This window comes from Nannospalax galili, unplaced genomic scaffold (genome assembly GCF_000622305.1).
Source record: "Nannospalax galili isolate Female #2095 unplaced genomic scaffold, S.galili_v1.0 scaffold180, whole genome shotgun sequence".
Taxonomy (NCBI): domain Eukaryota; kingdom Metazoa; phylum Chordata; class Mammalia; order Rodentia; family Spalacidae; genus Nannospalax; species Nannospalax galili.
Window position 1 is genome coordinate 298,207 of NW_008348199.1, and position 21,306 is coordinate 319,512.

At 46.0% G+C, this 21,306-nt stretch overlaps 1 protein-coding gene across 6 annotated transcripts in view; it reads right to left on the bottom strand.

The window, feature by feature from the left end:
* Window positions 1-21,306, bottom strand: part of Ppara (peroxisome proliferator activated receptor alpha) — a 72,583-nt gene that overhangs the window by 11,541 nt on the left and 39,736 nt on the right. For 5 of the 6 annotated variants that reach the window (XM_029569112.1, XM_029569111.1, XM_029569110.1 and 2 more), the window contains exons 3-5: window positions 13,935-14,181; window positions 3,448-3,608; window positions 1,121-1,259 (exon numbers count right to left, since the gene is read on the bottom strand). In XM_029569112.1, the coding sequence (XP_029424972.1) occupies window positions 1,121-1,259; window positions 3,448-3,608; window positions 13,935-14,142 (508 nt within the window). In that variant the 5' untranslated portion in view covers window positions 14,143-14,181. Of the gene's footprint in view, window positions 1-1,120; window positions 1,260-3,447; window positions 3,609-13,934; window positions 14,182-21,207; window positions 21,230-21,306 lie in introns of those variants that run through there. The other variant, XM_029569113.1, reaches the window with a different exon arrangement.

The window sequence follows — 21,306 nt, forward strand, 5'->3', positions numbered from 1 at the left end:
GCAAGAGCAGTCAGTGTTCTTATCTGCTGAGCCATCTCTCCAGCCCCCAAAGCTCTAATTTTTTAAAAAAATTATGTGTGTGGATCTTTTGCCTGCACGTATGTAAGTGCACTATGTGTGCATTGCCCCACAGAGGCCAGAAGAGGGAGTCAGATCCCCTGGAACTGGAGTCGTAGACGGTTGTTAGCTGCTGTGTGGGTGCTGGGAATCAAATCTATGTCTTGGAAGAGGATCTTGAGCTTCTAATCCTGCCTCATCTCCTGAATGCTCAGTTTACAGGCCTGTGCCACCACAGGCTTATGCAGTGTGATCACACCCAGGGTTCATGCATGCTAGGGAAGCCCTCTACCAACTGACCCACATCTCCAGCTTTATTTCTTTAAAGCTTTAATTTTTATTATTTTTATTTGTGTGTGTATGTATATGTCTGTATGAATGTATGCCACATGCATGTTGGTGCCCATAAAAGCCAGAAGAGGGCGTCAGGTTCCCTAGAGCTGGAGTTACAGGAGCTTGTGAGCTGTCCAACATGGTACTGGGCAGCAAACCTGGGTCCTCTAGAAGAGCAGCCAGTCCTCTTAACCTCCAAGCCATCGCTCTAGGCCCTGTTTTTGTTGTTTTTGGTTTTGTTTGTTTGTTTGTTTTGAGACAGGTTCTTGTCATGTATCCCTGGCTTGTGGTATTTGCTAGGCACCTGGTCTAGCCTTGAGAAGGCAGCAATCCTCCTGCCTCAGCTTCCCAGGTGCTGAGATTATAGACTAGTGCCACTACATCTGGCTTAACCACCCATTTTCGATTTCCCTTCATTAGGAATGAGCTAAACTAGTGTGGTTGAGCACACCGAAACTCGGAGTACGGTGCAATGTCTAACAGCATGCACTTCACACACTTCACAGAGGCATGGCCATTCTCCCACCCCAGTGACTTCCTAGGGCGTTTGTTTACATCACAGTTGTACCACGATAATTCTTAGTGCTGAACCCCAGCTGTTTGAGACATTTTCTGTGATCTGGGTGCTAAACATTATTGCACACTCATCCAAATTATAGTCCATTCTTACTGATCAAGAGAGGTAAACTGAGGAATGGACTGGCATACTGTGCTTGGCAACCTTACCTACCATTGTGTGACATCCCGACGGACAGGCACTTGTGGAAACGACAATATTGGCACTTGTTCCGATTCTTCTTCTGAATCTTGCAGCTCCGATCACATTTGTCGTACACCAGCTTTAGGCGAATAGTTCGCCGAAAGAAACCCTGTGCCATCAATGCAGAGTGTATTAACGTGGGCCACGGACAGGTCATCAGACTGGCTTAACGTACTTTTCTTGTTATTTGCATCTATCATCTATCATCTGTCATCTATCATCTATCTATCTATCATCTATCTATTTATCTATCCATCCATCATCTATCCATCATCTATCTAGCACCCATCCATTATCTATCATCTATCTATCTATCTATCTATCTATCTATCTATCTTCCATCTATCCATCATCTAACATCTATCTACCTATATATCATCTATCTTTTTACCTAGAATCTATCCATCTATCTACCATCTCTATCATCTATCTATTATCTATCTATCTATCTATCATCTATTTATATCTATCATCTATCAATCTATCATCTATCCATCCATCCATCCATCCATTTATCTATCTGGTATTGATTTACCATCTATCTCTCTAGAGATAGGGTCTCACATAGCCCAGCCTGGCCTAGAACTTGCTATCTGGCCAAAGATGACCTTAAACTCTTGATCTTCCTGCCTCCACCTTCCAAGTGCTGGTGCTTGGATGAGCACGACCATGCCTGGTTTTGTGTGGTACTAGGGATCAAGCCCAGGGCTTCATGTTGCTGGGTAAGCGCTCTACCTACTGAGCTGCACCTGCTGCTCTGTCTCTTTCTAAATAAACTATATGCTGAGAAACAGTTCTCTTACAAAGTCTTGTGTAACTGGGACAAACAGAAAACTTGTATCTCCTTGCAGTTAAAATGGAAAACAATGAATCAAGGCAGAATTCAGAGTGATCTTGCAATAGCCCTACCAGCTTGGGGAAGACATAATGATAGTTTTCTGAGATACTCAGCCTCACTTCCTGTATACAAATGTAACCCTCCTCTCCTTGACATAACCACATTTGTGATAAAGAATTTTCTAGGAATTTTTCTAAGATTAATATTAACTCCCCCAAAGAAAAAAAATTATGACAAAAGGAAACCACATATTTGGAAACAATGTTCTTGCTTTATCGGCATTAAGGTTTTACCCAGGAAGAAACAACTTCATCTAAGGGAGTCCACACAAGTCAAAACTACACAAAGGCAATCAGACCACTGCCTTGATGAAACCTGCCTTTTAAAAGGTGTGTGGCTGGAAAACTTGAGGGGTTTATTTTGGCTTTTGGTCCTTTGTTTTGCTCTAAAGTTCTCCTTCCTGACACAGGGGAGGCTAACACAGTGGGCTTCCGTGGCCCATGCTGAAAGAGTCAGCAATTTCTCGGGGCCCAGGAGAGGAAGGCTGAGTCTTTACTCCAGTTCCCCATCTAGGTGTGTAAGGCAGGATGGTGGGAGAATGTGTGGGATAGCAACAAAGGGTAAAAAGCAAGGGTTGTGAGTGCCAGGGACCATCATGCCCTGCATCTGGGACTCACTGCTTCCATGGGCCAGGCCGGCCTCCAAGATAAAGCCCAGCCAGGATCAGAGCACAGTGCTTCAGGGACACAGGTAGAAGAAAGGTCTGTGATATTCTCCCAAAGTGATAACGCCTCCAGAAGACATAAAGAAGGGAGCCTTTGTAAGCAAACACTTCTGACTCTCCCATGTATGGTTTCATGAAGTGCTGGACTTGAGAATGTACGTGTGGCCCTGAAAGAACACAACGAGAGAGCACCAACAGGGCTCACTTCATGTACTTGGGGCCCAGGCCATGCCTGGCTGGAGGTCAAGTTGGCCATCGTGAGGATGAGGGTACAGGTAGCTGTGGAGAGGAGAGGTAAGGCAAGGAGGGATGGGGGTCAAGCACAGCAGCAGTGCCACTAGATACTGTGGACTCTGAGCAAGGGACAGGACGCAGCGACGGCCAGCCCCTTCCTGCTGCATGGTGACCTCTGCTCTAGCCGGCCTCTGGGGCGGTCGCAAGGTAAGCGGGGAAATGGCCTACACTTTGTGTCATGGCAAGTGTCAGTCTTAATGTGGCTGACGTTTTCAAAGGGCACACTTCTCTTGATTGTTTACACAGTGCAGCAGAGCTATCTGCCTTGGACCCTGAAGAGAGAAGTTGACCTGTCACTTGGGTCTGTTTCCTGCTCTTTCTGCAGGTCTCGTGTGTGTGGGGTGGGTGGGCGGGCGTTGACAGTCATCTTTGCAGAGCAGCAAAGTCTTAGGGTCTTGTGGCCACTTTGTCCACTTTGTCCTCTGCCTGAGGCCTCTATACCTTGCAGCCTTCACACGCATGGACGCCATAGTGGTAGCCCGAGGCCTTGTCCCCACAGATTCGACACTCGATGTTCAGCATGCCACTCGGGGACTCATCCGTGCAGCCTGGGACCACAGGGCAGCTGACTGAGGATGGACTGGAAGCTGGAGAGAGGGTGTCTATGGAAAGAAGAGGAAAGGCGTGAAACTCGAGTGTCACCATCTGTGTCAGAATCAGGGGCAAGATGATTCGAATAGAAGGGAATTTGCAATGTGGACAGGCGGCCCTCTTGAGCCCGCCCTGTAATGGCTGCCACAGTGCTGAAGTCCTTAGTCCCCAGTCTGGCACCCTAGGCTCCAGCTCCTCAGAAGCTATGTCATAGGACCTCTACCTGGGCCCAGCCCCCAGGCCCCATACCTCACATAAAACTCACTGTTTTGTTTGCTTGCTGTCTTCCAGTTTCCCTGTCGTTAACTCAGTCAAGGCACCAGTATAAGGTCTAAAAACTCATGTGAGCTAGGTGTGGCGACGTGCTTTTAACCCCAACACTCAGAGGCTGAGGCAGGAGGACTGTGAGCCCAAGGTCGGCCTGAGCTACATAGTAGGACAGAAGGACAGAGGGGGAAGGGGAAAGAAAGAAAGAGCAAGAGAGAAGAGGGAGAGAGAAGAGCGTGTGCTAGGAGTGAGACAGAGCGAGAGATGAGGGAAAGAGAAGAGAAGGGAGAGAGGAAGAGAGAGGTGGGCAGAGGGATAAAAAGACAATCAGCCTCAGGGAAAATACTTTCAAAAACCTATTTAACAAAAGTCCATATCCAAAATATACAAAGATATCTTAAACGTAAACAATAAGAAAATGGGCTGGAGAGCTGGCTCAGAGGTTAAGTCCACGGGCTGCTCTTGAAGAGGACCCAGGTTAGGTTGCCAGCACCCACATGGCAACTAATAACTATGACTCCACTTCAAAGGGATCCAATGCTCTCTTCTGGCCTCTGCAGGCATTGTACACACATGATGCACATACATACCTGCAGGCAAAACACTCATACACATAAAATAAAAATAAATAAAAATACATTAAAAATTAAAAAACTCAGTTGAAATGCCACGAGGGCTGGACATATTGCGGGGTGGTTAAGAGCACTGACTCTTGCAGAGGACCTAACATTTCCACCTTTAGTTTACCCAATGGACTTGGAAACAGATCCACACAAAAACCAACACATTAGTGTTTTTATCAGCTTTGTTCTTTTTGAAAAAACTCACGTGTGTGTGTGTGTGTGTGTGTGTGTGTGTGTGTGTGTGTGTGCATGTTTGTGGGTGGAGGTCTGAGGAGAGCCTTGGGTGTCTGTCCTTGCTGTCCACCTTGTTTGAGACGGTCTCTCTCTTCTGTTGTCCATTCCTGCACTCACCAGCCATCTGGCCCCTGAGCATCTGGGGACTCTCCTGACTCTTCTTCCACAGGAGCATTGGGTTTATAGCCACGGCTACGGCATCTGGCTTTTTTCAAAACATGTGTTCTGGGGTTTTGAACTCAGGTTCTTGTGCTTGCAAGACAAGAACTTTTACCCTCAGAGCCCCCTCCCCAGTCCCAGAAACTTTGTTATTTTTCAAAATTTATTTATTTTTATTTTATGGGTATAAATATCTAGGCTTATATAAGTATGGGTATAAGTATGCCAATGTTCCACATGAGTGCAGTACCTGTGGAGGCCAGAAGAGGGCACTGGATCCCCTGTAACTGGAGTAAGATGGTTACGAGGTTCCATGTCAGTTCTGGGAAATAAACTCAGGCCCTCTGCAAGAGCAGCCAGTGCTTTTAACTTTTGAGCCATCTCTTCAGCCCCCCGCCCCCTGCCACCAGAGCTTTAGTCTTTAATTGCTCAAAATTGGAAACAGCAAAGATGCCCTTTAATACGTGAGGGAGTTTGAGGCCAGCCTGGACTACACAGCAAGGTCCAGGCCAGCCTGGGCTACAGACCAAGACCCTGTCTCAAAACAAAACAAAACAAAATGCTGGCTGAATGGATCAGCACTGTGCTAGTCTGATGTCCTGAGTTTGATCCCTGGACTCCAAAGTGGTAGGAGAGAACTGACACTTAAAACTTGTTCACTGACCTCCAGATGTGCATAGCCTGCTCTCTCTCCCCTCTCTTCTCTCTCCTCTCTCTCTCTCTCTCTCTCTCTCTCTCTCTCTCTGTCTCTCTCTTCAGATACACAGTAATAGTAAATAAAGTTAAAAAGTACAAAAACCCAACAAAACAAAAATCAACCATGAAAAGATATCCCCGCAGCAGAACGCTGCACACACAGGGCCAGCTCCCTCCTCCTCTCCCTACACAGTACACACTCCTGATATGTGGGGTATTAGGCCCAGCATTCGGAGGTTGCTGCCTTGGTAGCAAGGCTTAAATTACCTGTAATGTGAAATCTATTTATTCCATCTCACGAAGCTAAAACAAGACCTGAAAGGTCTTGTACATTTTCCTAGTCACTTAACTGCATCTTAGAACAAAGCTTGAGGATATTTTTAGGAATTCAAAAATGTCCACTGCATAACAGCATTCACAATATGTTGCACCCAATAAAAAAATTACAAGGCATTCAAACAGAAATTTTGGCCCATGATGAGAAGAGAAATGGACAAAAAGGGACCCAGAAATAATACAGATGATAGAATCTGCAGTCAAGATGTAAAACGTTATTCTGGCAATACTCCAAAAATCAGGACAGAAGACAGGGCATGTTGGGTAGAGACAAGGGCAAAGAAAGAATCAATCATGGTGTGGGTGACAGAAACTACATTTGGAATGGAATGCCACGTGGATTAGATTAGACATTGCAGAAGGAAAGGTCAGCAAACTTAAAGACATAGCAGTAAAATTATCCAAAATGTGTCAGGAGGGGGGGAGAGAGGGAGAGGGAGAGGGAGAGGGAGAGGGAGAGAGAGAGAGAGAGAGAGAGAGAGAGAGAGAGAGAGAGAGAGAGGAGGGAGGGAGAGAGAGAGCAATAAAATTATCCAAAATGTGTCGAGAGAGAGGGGGGAGGGAGGGAGGGAGAGAGAGAGAACAATAACTTAGCATGTGGGACCCAGTCAGGTAGCCCATCGTGCGTATGACTGGGGTTCCCAATGCACAGAGAGGTGGAGGACAGAAAAGCGTGCAGAAGCAAGGGTTAACCTGCTCCAGGGACTCCAGAAGCTCAGTGACAGGGAAGAAGTTTGAAGCAGAAAGCAACTTGGGACACAGCACAAGCAAATGCTCAGAACTAACTGCAGAGCCACCTGTTATTCCAAGAGACCACAGGCGACAGGTGTCAGTACGGATGCAGCTACCGGAGGGAATGTAAATCAGTGCATCTGTTACAAAAAAACTGAAGATAGAGCCACTGTGTGGTGCAACAATCCCACCGTACCTCTGAGAGTATATCTAATGGAGCTGAAATCAGCCTGCCGAAAAGACCTCTGCTCCCACGCATCACAGTACTGTCCACAGCAGCCGGGATGTGGCGCTAACGTGCGTCCACAGATGGAGAGACGGAGAGAGAAATCATGATGTAAAGCTCAGTGGATACTGATTTCTTGATTATGCTAACTGCAAGAAGACATGCCACTGTGGATGACACCATTCCCTAGGCAGGGGAACCTGAACTGTGTGAGAATGAAGAAAGGGGGCTGGAGAGAAGGCTCAGCAGTGAAGAGCACCAGCTGCTCTTGCAGAGGACCTGGGTTCAATTCCCAATACCCACATGGTGGCCAACAACCGTCCATAACTCCAGTTCCAGGGAATCTGAAGCCCTCTTCTGACCTCCAAGGGCACTGCACGACACAGGTGCACTTACACTCATGCAGGCAATACACCCATAGACATAAAATTAAAAAAAAAAAAGGATGGCTGGGTGCCGTGGTGCACACCTTTAGTCCTAGCACTCGGGAGGCCGAGGCAGGCAGATCTCTGTGAGTTCAAGGCCAGCCAGGTCTACATAGTGAGTTCCAGTCCTGCTGGGGCTACGGGGAGACCCTGTCTCAAAAAAAAAAAAAAAAAAAAAAAAAAGAGTAAAAAAAGAGAGTCAAGCACTGGTGTGCATTCCCTGCCCTCTGTTCCTGACTGTGATGCCACGTGAGCAGCTCCCTCAAGCTCCTATCACTGAGGCTTCCCCACAGCGATGGACTGTAACCTGGAGCTGTGAACTGAAATAAACCCTTTCTCCCCTACAGGTTGTTTTAGTCAGGGAGTTTTACCACAGTAACATGACAGATGAGACAGTATCATTATAGACTGCCTAACTATCAGAATGATAATAAATACGGATAACTTCCTGCCATGGTTCATCTCGACTGTCGACTTGACTACTATGGGAGATGACTAAGGGATCAATCAGCAAAACACACATCTGGGTCTATCTGTGAGGGTGTCTTCACAGAGGGAAAGACTTGCCCCAAGTGTGGGCAGCAGCATCCTAGGGGTGGGGGCCTGGATGGAATAAAGCAGTAAGAGCCAGGCAGTGTGAGCTCCTTCAGAGCAGGTCCGTCTACCGCGGCCACCACTGCACACAGCATCACACCCAGCGTCAGGCTTCCGGCACCTTAGACTGAGTTGCTGTTGGGTTTTCTGGCTGTTAGGCATGCAGATGGTCATTGTGGTAGTACCCAGCCTCCGAGAACGTAAACTAACCTAATAAATCCTCCTTTTTAATAATATTCATGCACAGTATTTTTGTGCAGAGAGCTGAATACAGACACACATTACTAAAGTTTAAAAGGAGGAAAAATGAAATAACCCTCTATCTAGTAAATATGTTAAAAGGGCCTTTAACTAAAGAGAGCTCCAGACCTAGGTAGTTTCATCTGTGAAATCTGCCAAGCATTTGAAGAAAACTGAATATTGGGAGCTGGAGAGATGGCTCAGCGGTTAAGAGCAGAGGACCTGGGTTCGATTCCCAGCACCCACGTGGTGGCTAACAACCATCCATAACTCCAGTTCCAGGGGCTCCAACACCCTCTTCTGACCTCTGAGTGCATTGTACAACACAGGTGCACTTATACACATGCAGGCAATACAATCATACACATAAAATAAAAATAATAAATAAATTTCTTTTTGGTCTTTTTGAGACAAGGTCACCCTGTAGCCCCAGCTGGCCTGGAACTCACTCTGTAGACCAGGCTGGCCACAAATTCACAGAGATCCGCCTGCCTCTGCCTCCCAAGCACTGGGATTAAAGGTGTGCGCCACCATACCAGGCAATAATAAATAAAATTTAAAAAAGAAAACTGAATATTAATTCTATAGAAAAACTTTCAGGAAACCAAAGAGCTGGGAAGATGTCTTCATTTCACAAGGCAAGAATTGTAGCACTGAGATCAAAGCTACCTCAAAAAAGAAAACTAACAAACCTTAGTAAAAGTTTAGCAAGTCAAATTACATATAGATAGTAAGACATTATGACCAACTAATACTAACCAGACAAAAATATAATGAAAAAGAAAATTAACATCCCTTAATAAAAATTTAGAAAGTATGCCAGGCGGGTGGCACACACCTTAGATCCCAGCACTCTGGAGGCAGAGGCAGGCAAACCTCTGTGAGTTCAAGGCCATCTGGGGCTGCAGGGAGAGCCTGTTTCAAAAATACAGAGAAAAATTTAGAAAGTTAAATTCAATTATACCTACAGATGGTAAGACATGATGACCAAGCAGTATTTTTCAGTGGAATGCAAGGTCAACTTAATCTCTAAAATGTGTAATTCATCATATTAATAAACTACAAAGGAAAGCCTTTTGATAATCTTCTGAGGCATAAAAAAAATTATTTCCCCAAACCCAACATCAATTCTTGATAAAACTCCATAGCAAGTAGGGATCAGAAGTGTATTCCATCACCCCAATAAGCAGCTAGGCTCCCCTATACCAACTCCGATAAAAGGCATCTAAGAGAAAGTATAGCAAATGTACTTTGTGGCAAAAACCTCAGTGTTTTCCCTCATGGATCAGTAATAAGAAGAGACTTTGCCACTCCATGTAACGTGTCTGGAGGCGCTAATTAGTGCAATAACATAAGAAAAAAAATTAAAGCTACCATCTTGAAAAGGAAGAAGTAAATTTGTCTTTATGGCAGATGACATACTTATCCACACGAGATTATTAAAGGATCTATAAAAAATGTCACCAGAAATAATGAAGTTTTGTAAGGCTGTAGGGAGCTGGATTAACATTTAAAAAACAATTATACTTCTATATTTGACAAAGAGAAATTAAAATGTGAAAGTCAACACCATCCAACGCTATCAAGAGTAAAGCAAACATGGAGACAAATCTGACATTGAGTATGGAAAGCTTGCACATCAGGAAGTATAAACTACACTGAAAGGAACGGAGGAGGGCCTGGAGAAACGGAGATGCACTGTGCTGGATAGCCTTGGTGTCAACCTGGCACACTGGGCAGAGGGAGCCTTCATTGGGGAATCGCCTCCATTGGACTGGCCTGTGGCCATGTCTGAGGGACACCTTCTTGATTGTTCAGTGATGTGGGAGGGCCCCTGTGGGTGGTGCCACCCCTGGGAAGGTGGGCCTATGCTGTATAAGAAAGCAGGCTGAGCAGGGGCCAGGGAGCAAGTCAGTAAGCAGTGTTCCTCCAGGTTCCTGCCCTGACTTCCTACCTTGGGCTCCCCGATGAACTGTGACATGAGATGTAAGCCGAATAAACCCTTTCCTCCCCAAGTTGGGATTGGTCAGAGTGTTTTGTCACAGCGATGGAGAAACAAACCAGAACATGCATGGAGGAGGGCCTGGAGAGATGGAGACCTGTAGAGATCAGGACTCAAAACCAGGAAGGTGTCACTCCTCCCCAAATTGAGTGCATATTCAATGTAACTCCAATTAGAATCTTGGCAGCCTTTTTAAAGAAGCTGACAAACTGGGGCTGGAGGGAGGGCTCAATGATAAGAGCTCTGCCTGCTTTTCCAGAGGACCTGGGTTCAGCATCCACATGGTGGTTGACAACCATCTGTAACTCCAGTTCTAGGACATCTGACACCCTCTTCTGGCCTCCAAAAACATTGCACATATGGGTGCACTTATATATAAGCAAACAAACACTCATACACTTAAAAATAATAAAACATTTTAAAATAGAAATTCAAGGGTGGAGAGATGGCTCAGCAGTGGCTGCTCTTGCAGAGGACCCAGGTTTGGGTCCTAGCACCCATATAGTGGCTAACAACTGTCCATAACTCCAGTTCCAGGGGATTCAATGCCCTCTTCTGACCTCCATGGGTATTGCACGACATGGGTGCACTTACATACATGCAGGCAACACATGAACAGCTCCTTGGGAAATATGAAGCTGGAATATCTGAAGGGTGTTTGGAAGAGAACAGACCTGGAGGACTTATTCTAGGTGACCAAGTTTCTTCAGAAAGGTGTGGTAGTCGGGATATTATGGGATTGGTGTCCAACGAAACAAACAGATCCGTGGAGCTGAACAGAGAGCCCGGACATGGACCTACATGTACCAACTGAGTTTGACAGACGCCAAGGCAATCCAGGGGTCTTCTTGGTAAACTGTGCCAGAGCAACTTCAAATGAGAGAAAGAAAAGGAAAGAAAGAAATTTGGATCTACATGTAAAAATTAAGTCAGTGAATCTTAGACTTCGCTGTAAAACCGAAGATTCTAGTACATGTAACTATGGTGCCAACAAAGATCTCTTAGATAGCATAACAAGTTAAAAAAGATATTGAGGGTCTGGGCAGATGGCTCAGTGGTTAACAGCACCAGCTGCTCTTGCAGAGGACCCGGGTTCGATTCCCAGCACCCACATAGTGGCTACAGCCATCTGTCATTCCAATTCTGGGGGAATCCAACACTTTCTTCTGACTTGGGGCATTGCACAACAGGGGTGCACTTACACACATGCAGGCAATACACTTCTATACATAAACTAAAAATAATTAGATATATTTTTCAAAAGTTATTGATAAGCTGAACTCCATCAAAATTAGAGTATCAGTTACTTCTCTGCTGTTGTGCTAAAACACCGTGACCAAAAGTGAGCTCGTTTTGGCTTACAGTCCAGAGGGAGGGTCCATATCAGAGGGGGAGGTGTGGCAGCAGGTGGTCAGAAGCTAACAGATCAATTTCCATCCACATGCAAGAAGGAGAGAGAGAGGAGAGAGAAGAGAGAGAGAGAACCAACTAGAAGTGGGGTGAGGCTATAAACGCTCAAAGCCCACCCCCAGTGACTTCCTCCAGCAGGGCTGTGCCTCCTAACATTTCTATAACCTCCCCAAACAGCAGCCGAGTGTATAATACCAGAGCCTTAGGGGACATAGGTCATTCAAACCAATTAAGATCTGATTATTATTATTAATTTTATGTGTATGAATGTATTGCCTCCATGTATGTAAGTGTACCCATGTTTGTTAGGCACCATGTGGGTGCTGAGAATCGAACCCAGGTCCTCTGCAAGAGCAGCTGGTGCTCTTAACCACTGAGCCATCTCTCCAGCCTCTCTTCACCCACGGAGGTCAGATCTCCTGGAACTGGAGTTACAGTTGTTAGCTGCCATGTGGATGCTGGGAACTCAACCAGGTCCTCTGCAAGAGCAGCCAGTGCTCTTAACTACTGAGACATCTCTCCAGACCCAGGATGTGTGGGTTTTTTTTTTTTTAAATGATTTATTTTAGGGCTGGGCATGGTGGTGCAAGATCTTAATCCCAGCACTCAGGAGGCAGGGGGAGGTGGATCTCTGTGAATTTGAGGCCAGCCTGATCTATAGGCCAGCCAGGACTACACAGTGAGACCCTGTCTTAATAAAAAAACAAAAACAAAAAACCCAACATTAATTTTATTATATGTGTGTGTGTGTCTTTGTGTCTGTGTCTGTGCCACAAAAACAAAACAACAACAAAAACATTACAAAAACATTAATTTTATTATTAGTGTGTATCTGTGTGTCTGTCTGTGGGTTCCTGAGGAGTCTAGAAGAGAGCATCAGATCCCCTGGAGCTAGAGCTACAGGTGGCTGTAAACCACCCAACATGGTTGCTGGGAGCTAAACTTGGGTCCTCTAGAAAAGCAGCAAGTATTCTTAACAGCTGACCCATCTCTCCAGCTCCGGGAACCGTTTTTGTTGAATGACACAGTAAATAGGAAAGACAAAAAACCACAGACTGGGAGAAAACATGTAAAAGTCACAGATCCGATAAAGTGCTTGGATCCAGAATTCGTATGTAAATCTCTATCTTTAGTAGTAACAAAACAAACAACTCAAGAAAAAGTGGGTAAGGAATTTGAACAGAAACTTCATCAAAGAGCAAATAAGCACAAAAAAAATATGCTTAGCACCACAGTCACAAGAGATACGCAAAGTAAAACTACCCCGTGAGATGCCAAGGCACCCTTTCAGGAATGGCTAAAACGTAACAGACAGATTATACCTACTGCTGGTGAGTGTGGCAGGAACTAATCCAAACACTGAAGGTGGGAACAGCACTTTGGAAAGGATTTTGGTGAGTTCCTAAAAACTTACACAAACATTTGCCCTACATTCCTGGCATGTATTTACTCAAGAGAAACGAAGCAGGTATCTATAAAGAGCCTTGCATGTGACTGTTCACAGTAGTTCTGTGTGTAATAGTCAGAAGCTAGCAACAGCTCCAATGTTCCCTAACGGGCACATAGAGACAGAAACAGTGGTGCATGAGGCAACGCAAACAAGAACGAGCCAGCACCTGCCACAGTGCACACGCATTGCACAGTGATGCACACGCATCGCACAGTGATGCACACGCATCGCACAGTGATGCACACGCATTGCACAGTGATGCACACACATTGCAGTGATGCACACGCATCACAAAGTGACTCTGCTGAGCAAAGGAAACCTGTCTAGAAAGTATGATGCCATTTCAATGACATTCTAGGAAATACAAATCGGTCTATGAAGCTAGAAATCAGATCAGCCTGGTCTACATAGGGAGTTCCAGACCAGCCAGGGACGTGGAGAAACAAGGTATGACTGGGCTTGAGTGATGGCTCAGCAGTTCAAAGCACTTGCTGCTCTTACAGAGACCCTAATCTGGTTCCCAGCACTCACACTGAGTGGCTCATAACAGCCTGTACCTCCATCTCCAGAGATTCAATGCCTTAGGCTCTGTGGGTACTATACCCATGTACACATATGTATATACAGATACATGCACACACTCTCACACACATATACATAATTAAAATTAAAAATAAATAATAGGCCGGGCGTGGTGGTGCATGCCTTTAATCCCAGCACTTGGAGGCAGAGACAGGCGGATCTCTGTGAGTTCAAGGCCAGCCTGGTCTACACAGTGAGTTCCAGGCCAGCTGGGGCTACAGAGAGACCCTGTCTGAAAAAGATCAAATAAATAAATAAATAAAAATAAAATAATAATTAAATAAATAATATTCTGTAAGACATGACTTGCTTCTCAGAGGAAAGCATGTCAGGACAGAGCCTTCCAGGAAGCAGCACTTACCTGTGATGATGGAGCCGTCAGAGCCCGGACAGCTTCCTAAGTATTGGTAGTCTGTGAAACTAAAACTTCCGGAACTCTCTTCACCGATCGACTGAGAAATCTCTTGAATGTTTCCCATTTCTTTTAAGAATTCCTCAGATAAGGGGCTCTCCAGGTCCTCGGTCTCGAGCGGGGAGAGGGGACAGAGTGGACTTTCTGTGTCTACCATGTTGACTGGATGGGGCCACGCAGGCCACCGAGTGCCAATCTGCAGAGGAATGATGTCATCAGTCAAACAAACATCCGATTCGGTGCCTGAACCCACCATTGGCGTTGTTAAACAACCTGCTTTGACTTGACTCCTGAAACGCAGTTTTAAAACAAAGAAAAAGAAGCAGCGTCTCCAAACACACACAAGGAACCGAGGCCTGGGCAGCCGAAGGCCCTTCATTCCGAGCTGACTGTGCTGTGCACGTCAGTTCAGTCCACAAAGCCCATGACCCTCAGAACATCCCTTCCAATGGGAATGCAGATATGGACCAACCCAGCAGCTATGGGATGGGACATCTGGTGGGGCTAAGATGACACAGTAGATGTGGATGAAGAACAGATGCTTCCCTGGGAGGCCTGGAAGGGTGGGCTTCTCTAGAGGAGAATATTCCAGCAAAAAAGAACACTCAGTGCTAGACCTTGCCAGCACATTCTAGGAACGGCAGGGTGGCCTAAGTTGAGAGACACGGGAGGGAAGGGCCAGGCAGTCAGTGAGTGTATTGCATAAGATACTGTCTCTTGAGTGCTCTCCCTGTACCCATGAAGGTCACTCTATTGTAAATAGTCCTAAAAAAATTATATAGCAACAAATGCTTTGTGGAGGTTAAGAAAAAATCTAATGAGGTAAGTCCCAGGTAATGCTGGACGACAGCTAACGAACAAAAGAACACCAAGGCCTGAGCTCAGGTGTCATTCCAGTACTTCGGAACTCGCCTCTCCCAGCCATGCATGTGTCACGGTCCCTTCCGCCCTTGACAGCTAACGAACAAAAGAACACCAAGGTCTGAGCTCAGGTGTCATTCCAGCGCTTCGGAACTCGCCTCTCCCAGCCATGCATGTGTCACGGTCCCTTCCGCCCTGTGGGACGTGGCACACTACGCCTTCGCTTTGCTATGTTACCTCTGCAGCCTTGCCCGGTGCACCTTCCTGGACTGCCTGTCCCTCTGCCCCCTTCGTCAGGTCCTGATCCTGGTCCACCTCCCTGAGCCTCGTGGAGTCACCAATCATCCAGCCAGACTGACTAGAGGACATCTAGCTTCCTGAACTGTTTTCCTATCTAGAAGTGATCACAGAGAAGACCAGAGTTGCTGTGCATAGGCTGGGCCATGGGCATCATACAAGACAGCTTTCATCATGCTAAGAGCACAGAATGCCGGTGCCTTCCAGCAGCTCCCAAGGCACTGCACTGAATACATCTGTGTACCGATATCCCCACATTTCCTGTTTGTTGGATGTAAATGAACAGCTTCAAGTGGGAAGAGAAGAGATGATTTGGCTTCCTTAAGAAATGAAAAATGGGCACAATCACATATTTTTATGCAACCATCCAAAACTTCAGTTCCAGGGGATCTGATGCCCTCTTCTGTCTCCACGGGCATTGCATGACAAGGGCACACTTACCTACATGCAGGCAAAACACACATACACATAAAATAAAAATACATAAAATAAAAAAAATCTTTTTAGAAGCTGTGATGAGATGTGGAAGCTCATGAAATTTATGGATCACCTTATTTTTTAGGCATAGAAAAGAACACACCCGAGCTTGATAAGAACCTACATGCAGGCAAAACACACATACACATAAAATAAAAATACATAAAATAAAAAAAAATAAAAATAATAATCATCACGGGGTCGGGGAGACAGCTTGGTCGGTGAAGTGCTTGCCATGCAAGCACGAGGACCTTCAATCCTCAGCAAAAAGCCAGGCACGGCAGTGTGTGCCACAATCACCGTGCTGAGGAGGCTATCTGGGGCTTGCTGGTCAACCAGTCTAGTCAAATCAGTGAACTCCAAGTTCAGAGAGAGAGACTTTGCCTCAAAAAATAAAGTGGAGTGTGATTAAGGAAGATACCCAACATTCATCTCTGCCCTTCACATGCACACATGGAAAACAAAAATAATTAACTTTTGTAGGATAAAGAAGGCTTTCTATGATCCGTTAGCATAAGTGAAGCCAGAGACTGTGCCCGCCTTTTTTGGAGACCAGTGCTGGGGACATCGCCTCGATCACGCAAAGCACTTGCCCTACCGCTGCACCACCACCGTGGCCTTCTACCGTATTTTATTCTGCATTTTAATTGAGGGACTATTTCTCCAATTGGCAAGTCAGATAGGGGAGTGACAGGCATTACATAAGCTACTTATCACCATGAACAGTAAATTCAGAATCCGCTGTCACCTTAGCTCTAAAGCTCATCCTCACATAACAGCCACAGCTGAGCAGAGGCCATGCTACAGGTGGGCAATACCATCTACTTTTCTGCCCCTGCCACCAACTGCCTTTTCTCCAACCAGGAGCCTCGGACTAAGGCAAGAAGCTAGTCCTTGTCATGATCTTCAGAGAGTCACTGTGTTAAGGAATCATATCATTTGACTTTTCAGTTGCTTTTAAAGAATAATCAGGATTTACTTAGAGAAATACTGGGTTTGCCATTCATGAGACAGATGAGGTAAAGTCTCTCTATGAGAGAAGCAATCCTGGCATGAACTCTGCCCCCAGGGCTGGGCACCATACAGATCACTGAATACATCGACCTTTCTTGCTTCCAATAAGAGCAGATAAGGGCCTTTCCCTTTGAATGAGTCTCCCAGAGAGATAACAGAGGTCACATGGGCACACCCCTAACCTGTTTGCCTTGGGCTCCAAGATTGCCTTGGCGTCCTCGAATACTCTGGATGAGAGCAGACATACCCAGGGCATTCCCGCCACTGAGTCCAACACCCACAGCTTGCCACCATTGCCCATTCATTTCCAAGAGCAACCAGACCAGCCAGCGACCATGCCCTGTGCCCCAGATGCTCTGGAGGGATGAAGAGGCCTGAGAACAATTCCCTGCCTTAGCAACTCCCAGCTGGCTCTGCTAACTCTATTTTTAGGCCTAGCAATTGAACATTTATCAATGAGCATATTACTTTAGGAATAAGGGAGCAGAGTATTTGAAAACTTTAGAAAATTCATTATAAAGGAGACACGAGAAAGAAATTTCATGTTAGGGCAGGAGAAAGTGCTGGGGTGATTCTAACAGTCACTGATAGCTTTTGAAAAATTTTTGAAATTATTTTTATGTGTCTGCGTGTATTGCCTGCATGTAGGTAAGTGCACCCAGGTCGTGCAATGCCCTCAGAGGTCAGAAGAGGCTGTCGGATCCCCTGGGACTGGAGTTATGGACAGTTGTTAGCTGCCATGTGGATCCTGGGATTCGAACCCAGATCTTCTGCAAGAACAGACAGTGTTCTTAACCACTGAGCCATCTCTCCAGCCTTAGCTTTGATGCTAAGGCATCTCCCATGCTGCTGCTGATTGGAAGATTTGGCTAACATGATGTGCTAATCTCACACTGAGCACTTACCATATGAAGCCAAAGGGGGCTCAGCCCATTCTCCTGTAAGATCCCCCAATTCCTGCATGCCCCTCTTTACACATGGTGGTGTAATTCCTTACATGCCTGTCACTCTCTCACACTAGACCGCATGCTTTGAGAGAGCAGGGGTTGTATCTGTCCGATCTTTGCATGCCTATTTCCAGAAGAATCTCTATCATGGAGCAGGTGTTCAATATCCATTTCCACCACTTGGCACAGAATGAGCAGTCATGGGTTACCTACACCAGGTGAGGTTCTGCAAGAGTTCATCTCGACTCTGATGAGCAGCTACCAGCTACCATCTCCAACACTTGGATGGCAACATGGCACACAGAGTTTGTCCAAAGTCAACAACTGTGTCTAGAACAGAAGTCAAGGGGAATCTGCACTGGAAAAGTGGCCAGCGATTTTCAGACTGGGACATAGTCATAGGGACTGAAAAAGCTTATGAGACGGGGGAACCTCAGCAGACAGTAAACAGTGGAGGTGCTCAGTCATCAAATAGGAGCTGCAGAGAACAGATGCTAGGTGTCGACCCTTTAGTTCAAAGCAAAGAATTAAACTGGGCTGGGCTGGTTCATTCTATTCCCTGGCCTTGGCTGGGGACCAGCACACAGTAGAAAATAAAGACAGAGAGGTAAAGGGGTGAATAGCTCATCATTCTGACCTTCCTTTAGAGCCACAGGTGGTGAACTCTGGCAGTGTCCTGGAACAAAGGATACCAAGGAAGAGCCCAGATGTTTCATTAAAGCCAGTCAAGAGACACTCACCTGAAATCCTGGCTGTTTTTGGAGGGGCTGAGTCAGGAAGACTGCAAGTTCCAGGTCAGCCTGGTCACATAGAATGACCTTGTGAAGGAAGGGAGGGAAGGAGGGAGGGAAGGGGGAGGAAGGGGACGTGGGAGGTGAGAACGAAAGGTACTTCATCTTTGGGATGGAGTAGGGAAGACGGGGTTTGGGTGTGGCTCAGTGGTAGAACGCTTGGCCTAGCACACACAGGTTCGTAACCCCTGGTACTGTAAAAATAAAGACACAAAGAGGAGTAACAGAAAGAAAAGAGACAACAGGAAGGTCACTTGTGGGGGCCTTGGTGGGGCACCCGCTGTACCTGAGCTATTGTCACACCCCTGCGTCAGTAACAGAGGTTCTTGGACCTCCAAGTGACTTCCTAAACATTTTCTAGAATTACTTATTAAATAGCAGGGAGCTTGGTGCTGCCCCTACTATGGAAACAGTTTTATATACTCTATAAACTAATGACCCTGAACTTGAGTTTTTAGACTCACAGGAGCATGAAAACAGCCACAGACTCTAGGTTCTGGCTCTGGCTCTCCCCACAGTGTCTTCTCTATAATGTGCCCTGATTTATTGCATCACAAATAGGGAAACCTGTTTAACCCTTCCTCTGCTACAGGAAGTCAGATTAGGTTTACAGGATGTAAAGGCCAAAGATGGAAGTCTTATCAGAGGAGCGTTGAGCAGCAGGCTGTGTCACTCCCTTCAGTTTACAGCCTGGTCTTCACTGTGGATTTTTTTCTATTATATACCACATTTACAAGTCTTTGGGTCAGTCTGTTGGGTAAAGACCTAAAATAACAGTTCAGAATAAACAAACGAAAAGCCCAAGAAGTCCTCTGTACCTTCACCTGTTACCCAGGGTTCAACAAAATAGGTTAATCATTAGCACCTGCACAGAAATCAACATGCCAACAGTCCATGTAGAAAATGCTCACAAAACACATGTAAAGTCCACAGTCAAGGTCAGTACATAGCAACGACAAAGAAACAGGGTCTGGGCATTTAACAAATCAAGTCCAGCATGTTACCAATAGCTTATGCATCACCTCGATTTAGCCTGAAGCATCTAGATCTTGCCCAACAGTGCTGAAGACATTAACTTGAGATTCTGTAATCACTGGAACTGGTCGGTGTGGGAAAGAGTGGCAAGCCCAACACAGCACAAGACGGCAAGTAGCTCTGCAACTCCACAGCTCTGCCTTTGAGGGCACAAGATAGACAGACAGACAGACAGACGTTCCCAGCCGACTCCAAGGAAAATATCCCATGGGCTTGCTTTGCACAAAGTCCCCACTCGATGATGGGATTTATTACTTCTGATTCAAACTCAACACATCTTTTTAATTTTCTGAAAGTTCATATTTTTTTTTAACGTAATCTTACCTTTGTGGACGATGGTGTTAAAATAATGACAGAAAAGCTACAAGCTTGGACACATTTTGTGTCTGTTGCAATCACATTTGAGTAAGTCAAGGAGTGTGTCAAAAGAGTCAAAAGTCAACTAACATGGCATTTGCACTTGCCAGAAGCTTCGATCCTGTACAGACAGAATGTACAGCCATGGGGACAACACTGACATTTAGAAGCCGGGTATAGCAGAAGCAGCCACAGATCGATGGCCCTGCCACGTGGAAAGTTGAATGTGCTGCACGGTAATGCCAGCACTTCAAAACAAGACAGGTCACAGGCAGCTGGCAGAAAAATCTGACACATGAAGGCGAGTGTCTAAGGAAGGGCTTCTGCTTTCAGACTTAACCCGATGCTCCTTCTGGGAAGGGAGACTGTTTTATGGATTCCACTGGACACATAAAAGTATTCACCCAAGCTAATGGCTGTGCTTAACAATGGAGACCAAAGGCAGGTAGGTCGTCACAGCCGTGAAGGAGCCCACGGCCCAGAGAAGGAAGAGCGGGGATGAGGCAGGAAGGAGGGACAAACATAACCGACCCTAAGCTAACCACTGGGTCAGGCCTCCACACGTCACATGTACGTTCCTTTACTTCTCCCAGTTCCAGGCTGGGACCTCTGGTCCATTCACAGGGCAGAAAAGAGGACAGCTATTTGCCAAATGAGCTAGTAAGAGGCACAAGTCAGCAAGTAGTTGCAGACACAGGTGACGTGTGGGGGTCTTGGTATATCAGAGATGAGGAATGTCAGAATCAAAAGCCTAAAAGATGATGAGACATTCAGCAGGAAACTCAACAGAAATGAAGGTTATGGGCCAAGTCAAGAAGGGAGCAGCAGACCAATGTGTATGACCTAAAACATTACTGAAAACCAATCAAGAAAGGACAGACAATCTACATCATCAAGAGTTGTATCAGCTGCGTGTGACTGTGTAACAAACATCTCTAAACTTAACGGCTTAAGTAACCTCCACTGTAGGAGGAGTTGGAGTAGGGGGATTGACATGATCAAAATACATTGTATATATGCATGAAATTCTTAAAGAGTGAATAATAAAAAGTTAAAATCCTCATCACTTTGCTTGCTCCCACTTCTCTGAATCATCAGATTGAGATGCGCTCAGCAAGGAAGGTTTTTGGCTTGTCAGAAAGGTTCATTGACGGGGTGGCTGCTATTGGGTGGTGTACGCAGGGTTGGCTGGTCCAACATGGCCTTGGCCCATATTCAGCAACTAACATTACCTGCTGACTGGTCCCTTCTCACCAGGTGGTCCTCTACCCTTACCGAGGCTGGAAGCGCTAGGCTTCCTCTGAGGACAGTGGCATCCGGAAAGGCTGTGTGGCAGCTGCAAGTCTTCGCTAGGTTTCACTTCTAAATCGTGCAGTGCTGCTATGGTCACATTCTGTGGGTCAAAGCTGGTGACAAGGCCAACCCTGATCCAATAATTCCTACCTTCGGATGGAAGGAACTCTTGGGGACCCCTGCTGTCTGGGTCGCAGTGTCTCCATGTCCGGATAGCCTAAGGGGCTCGGTGTTCATATGCAGAGACTC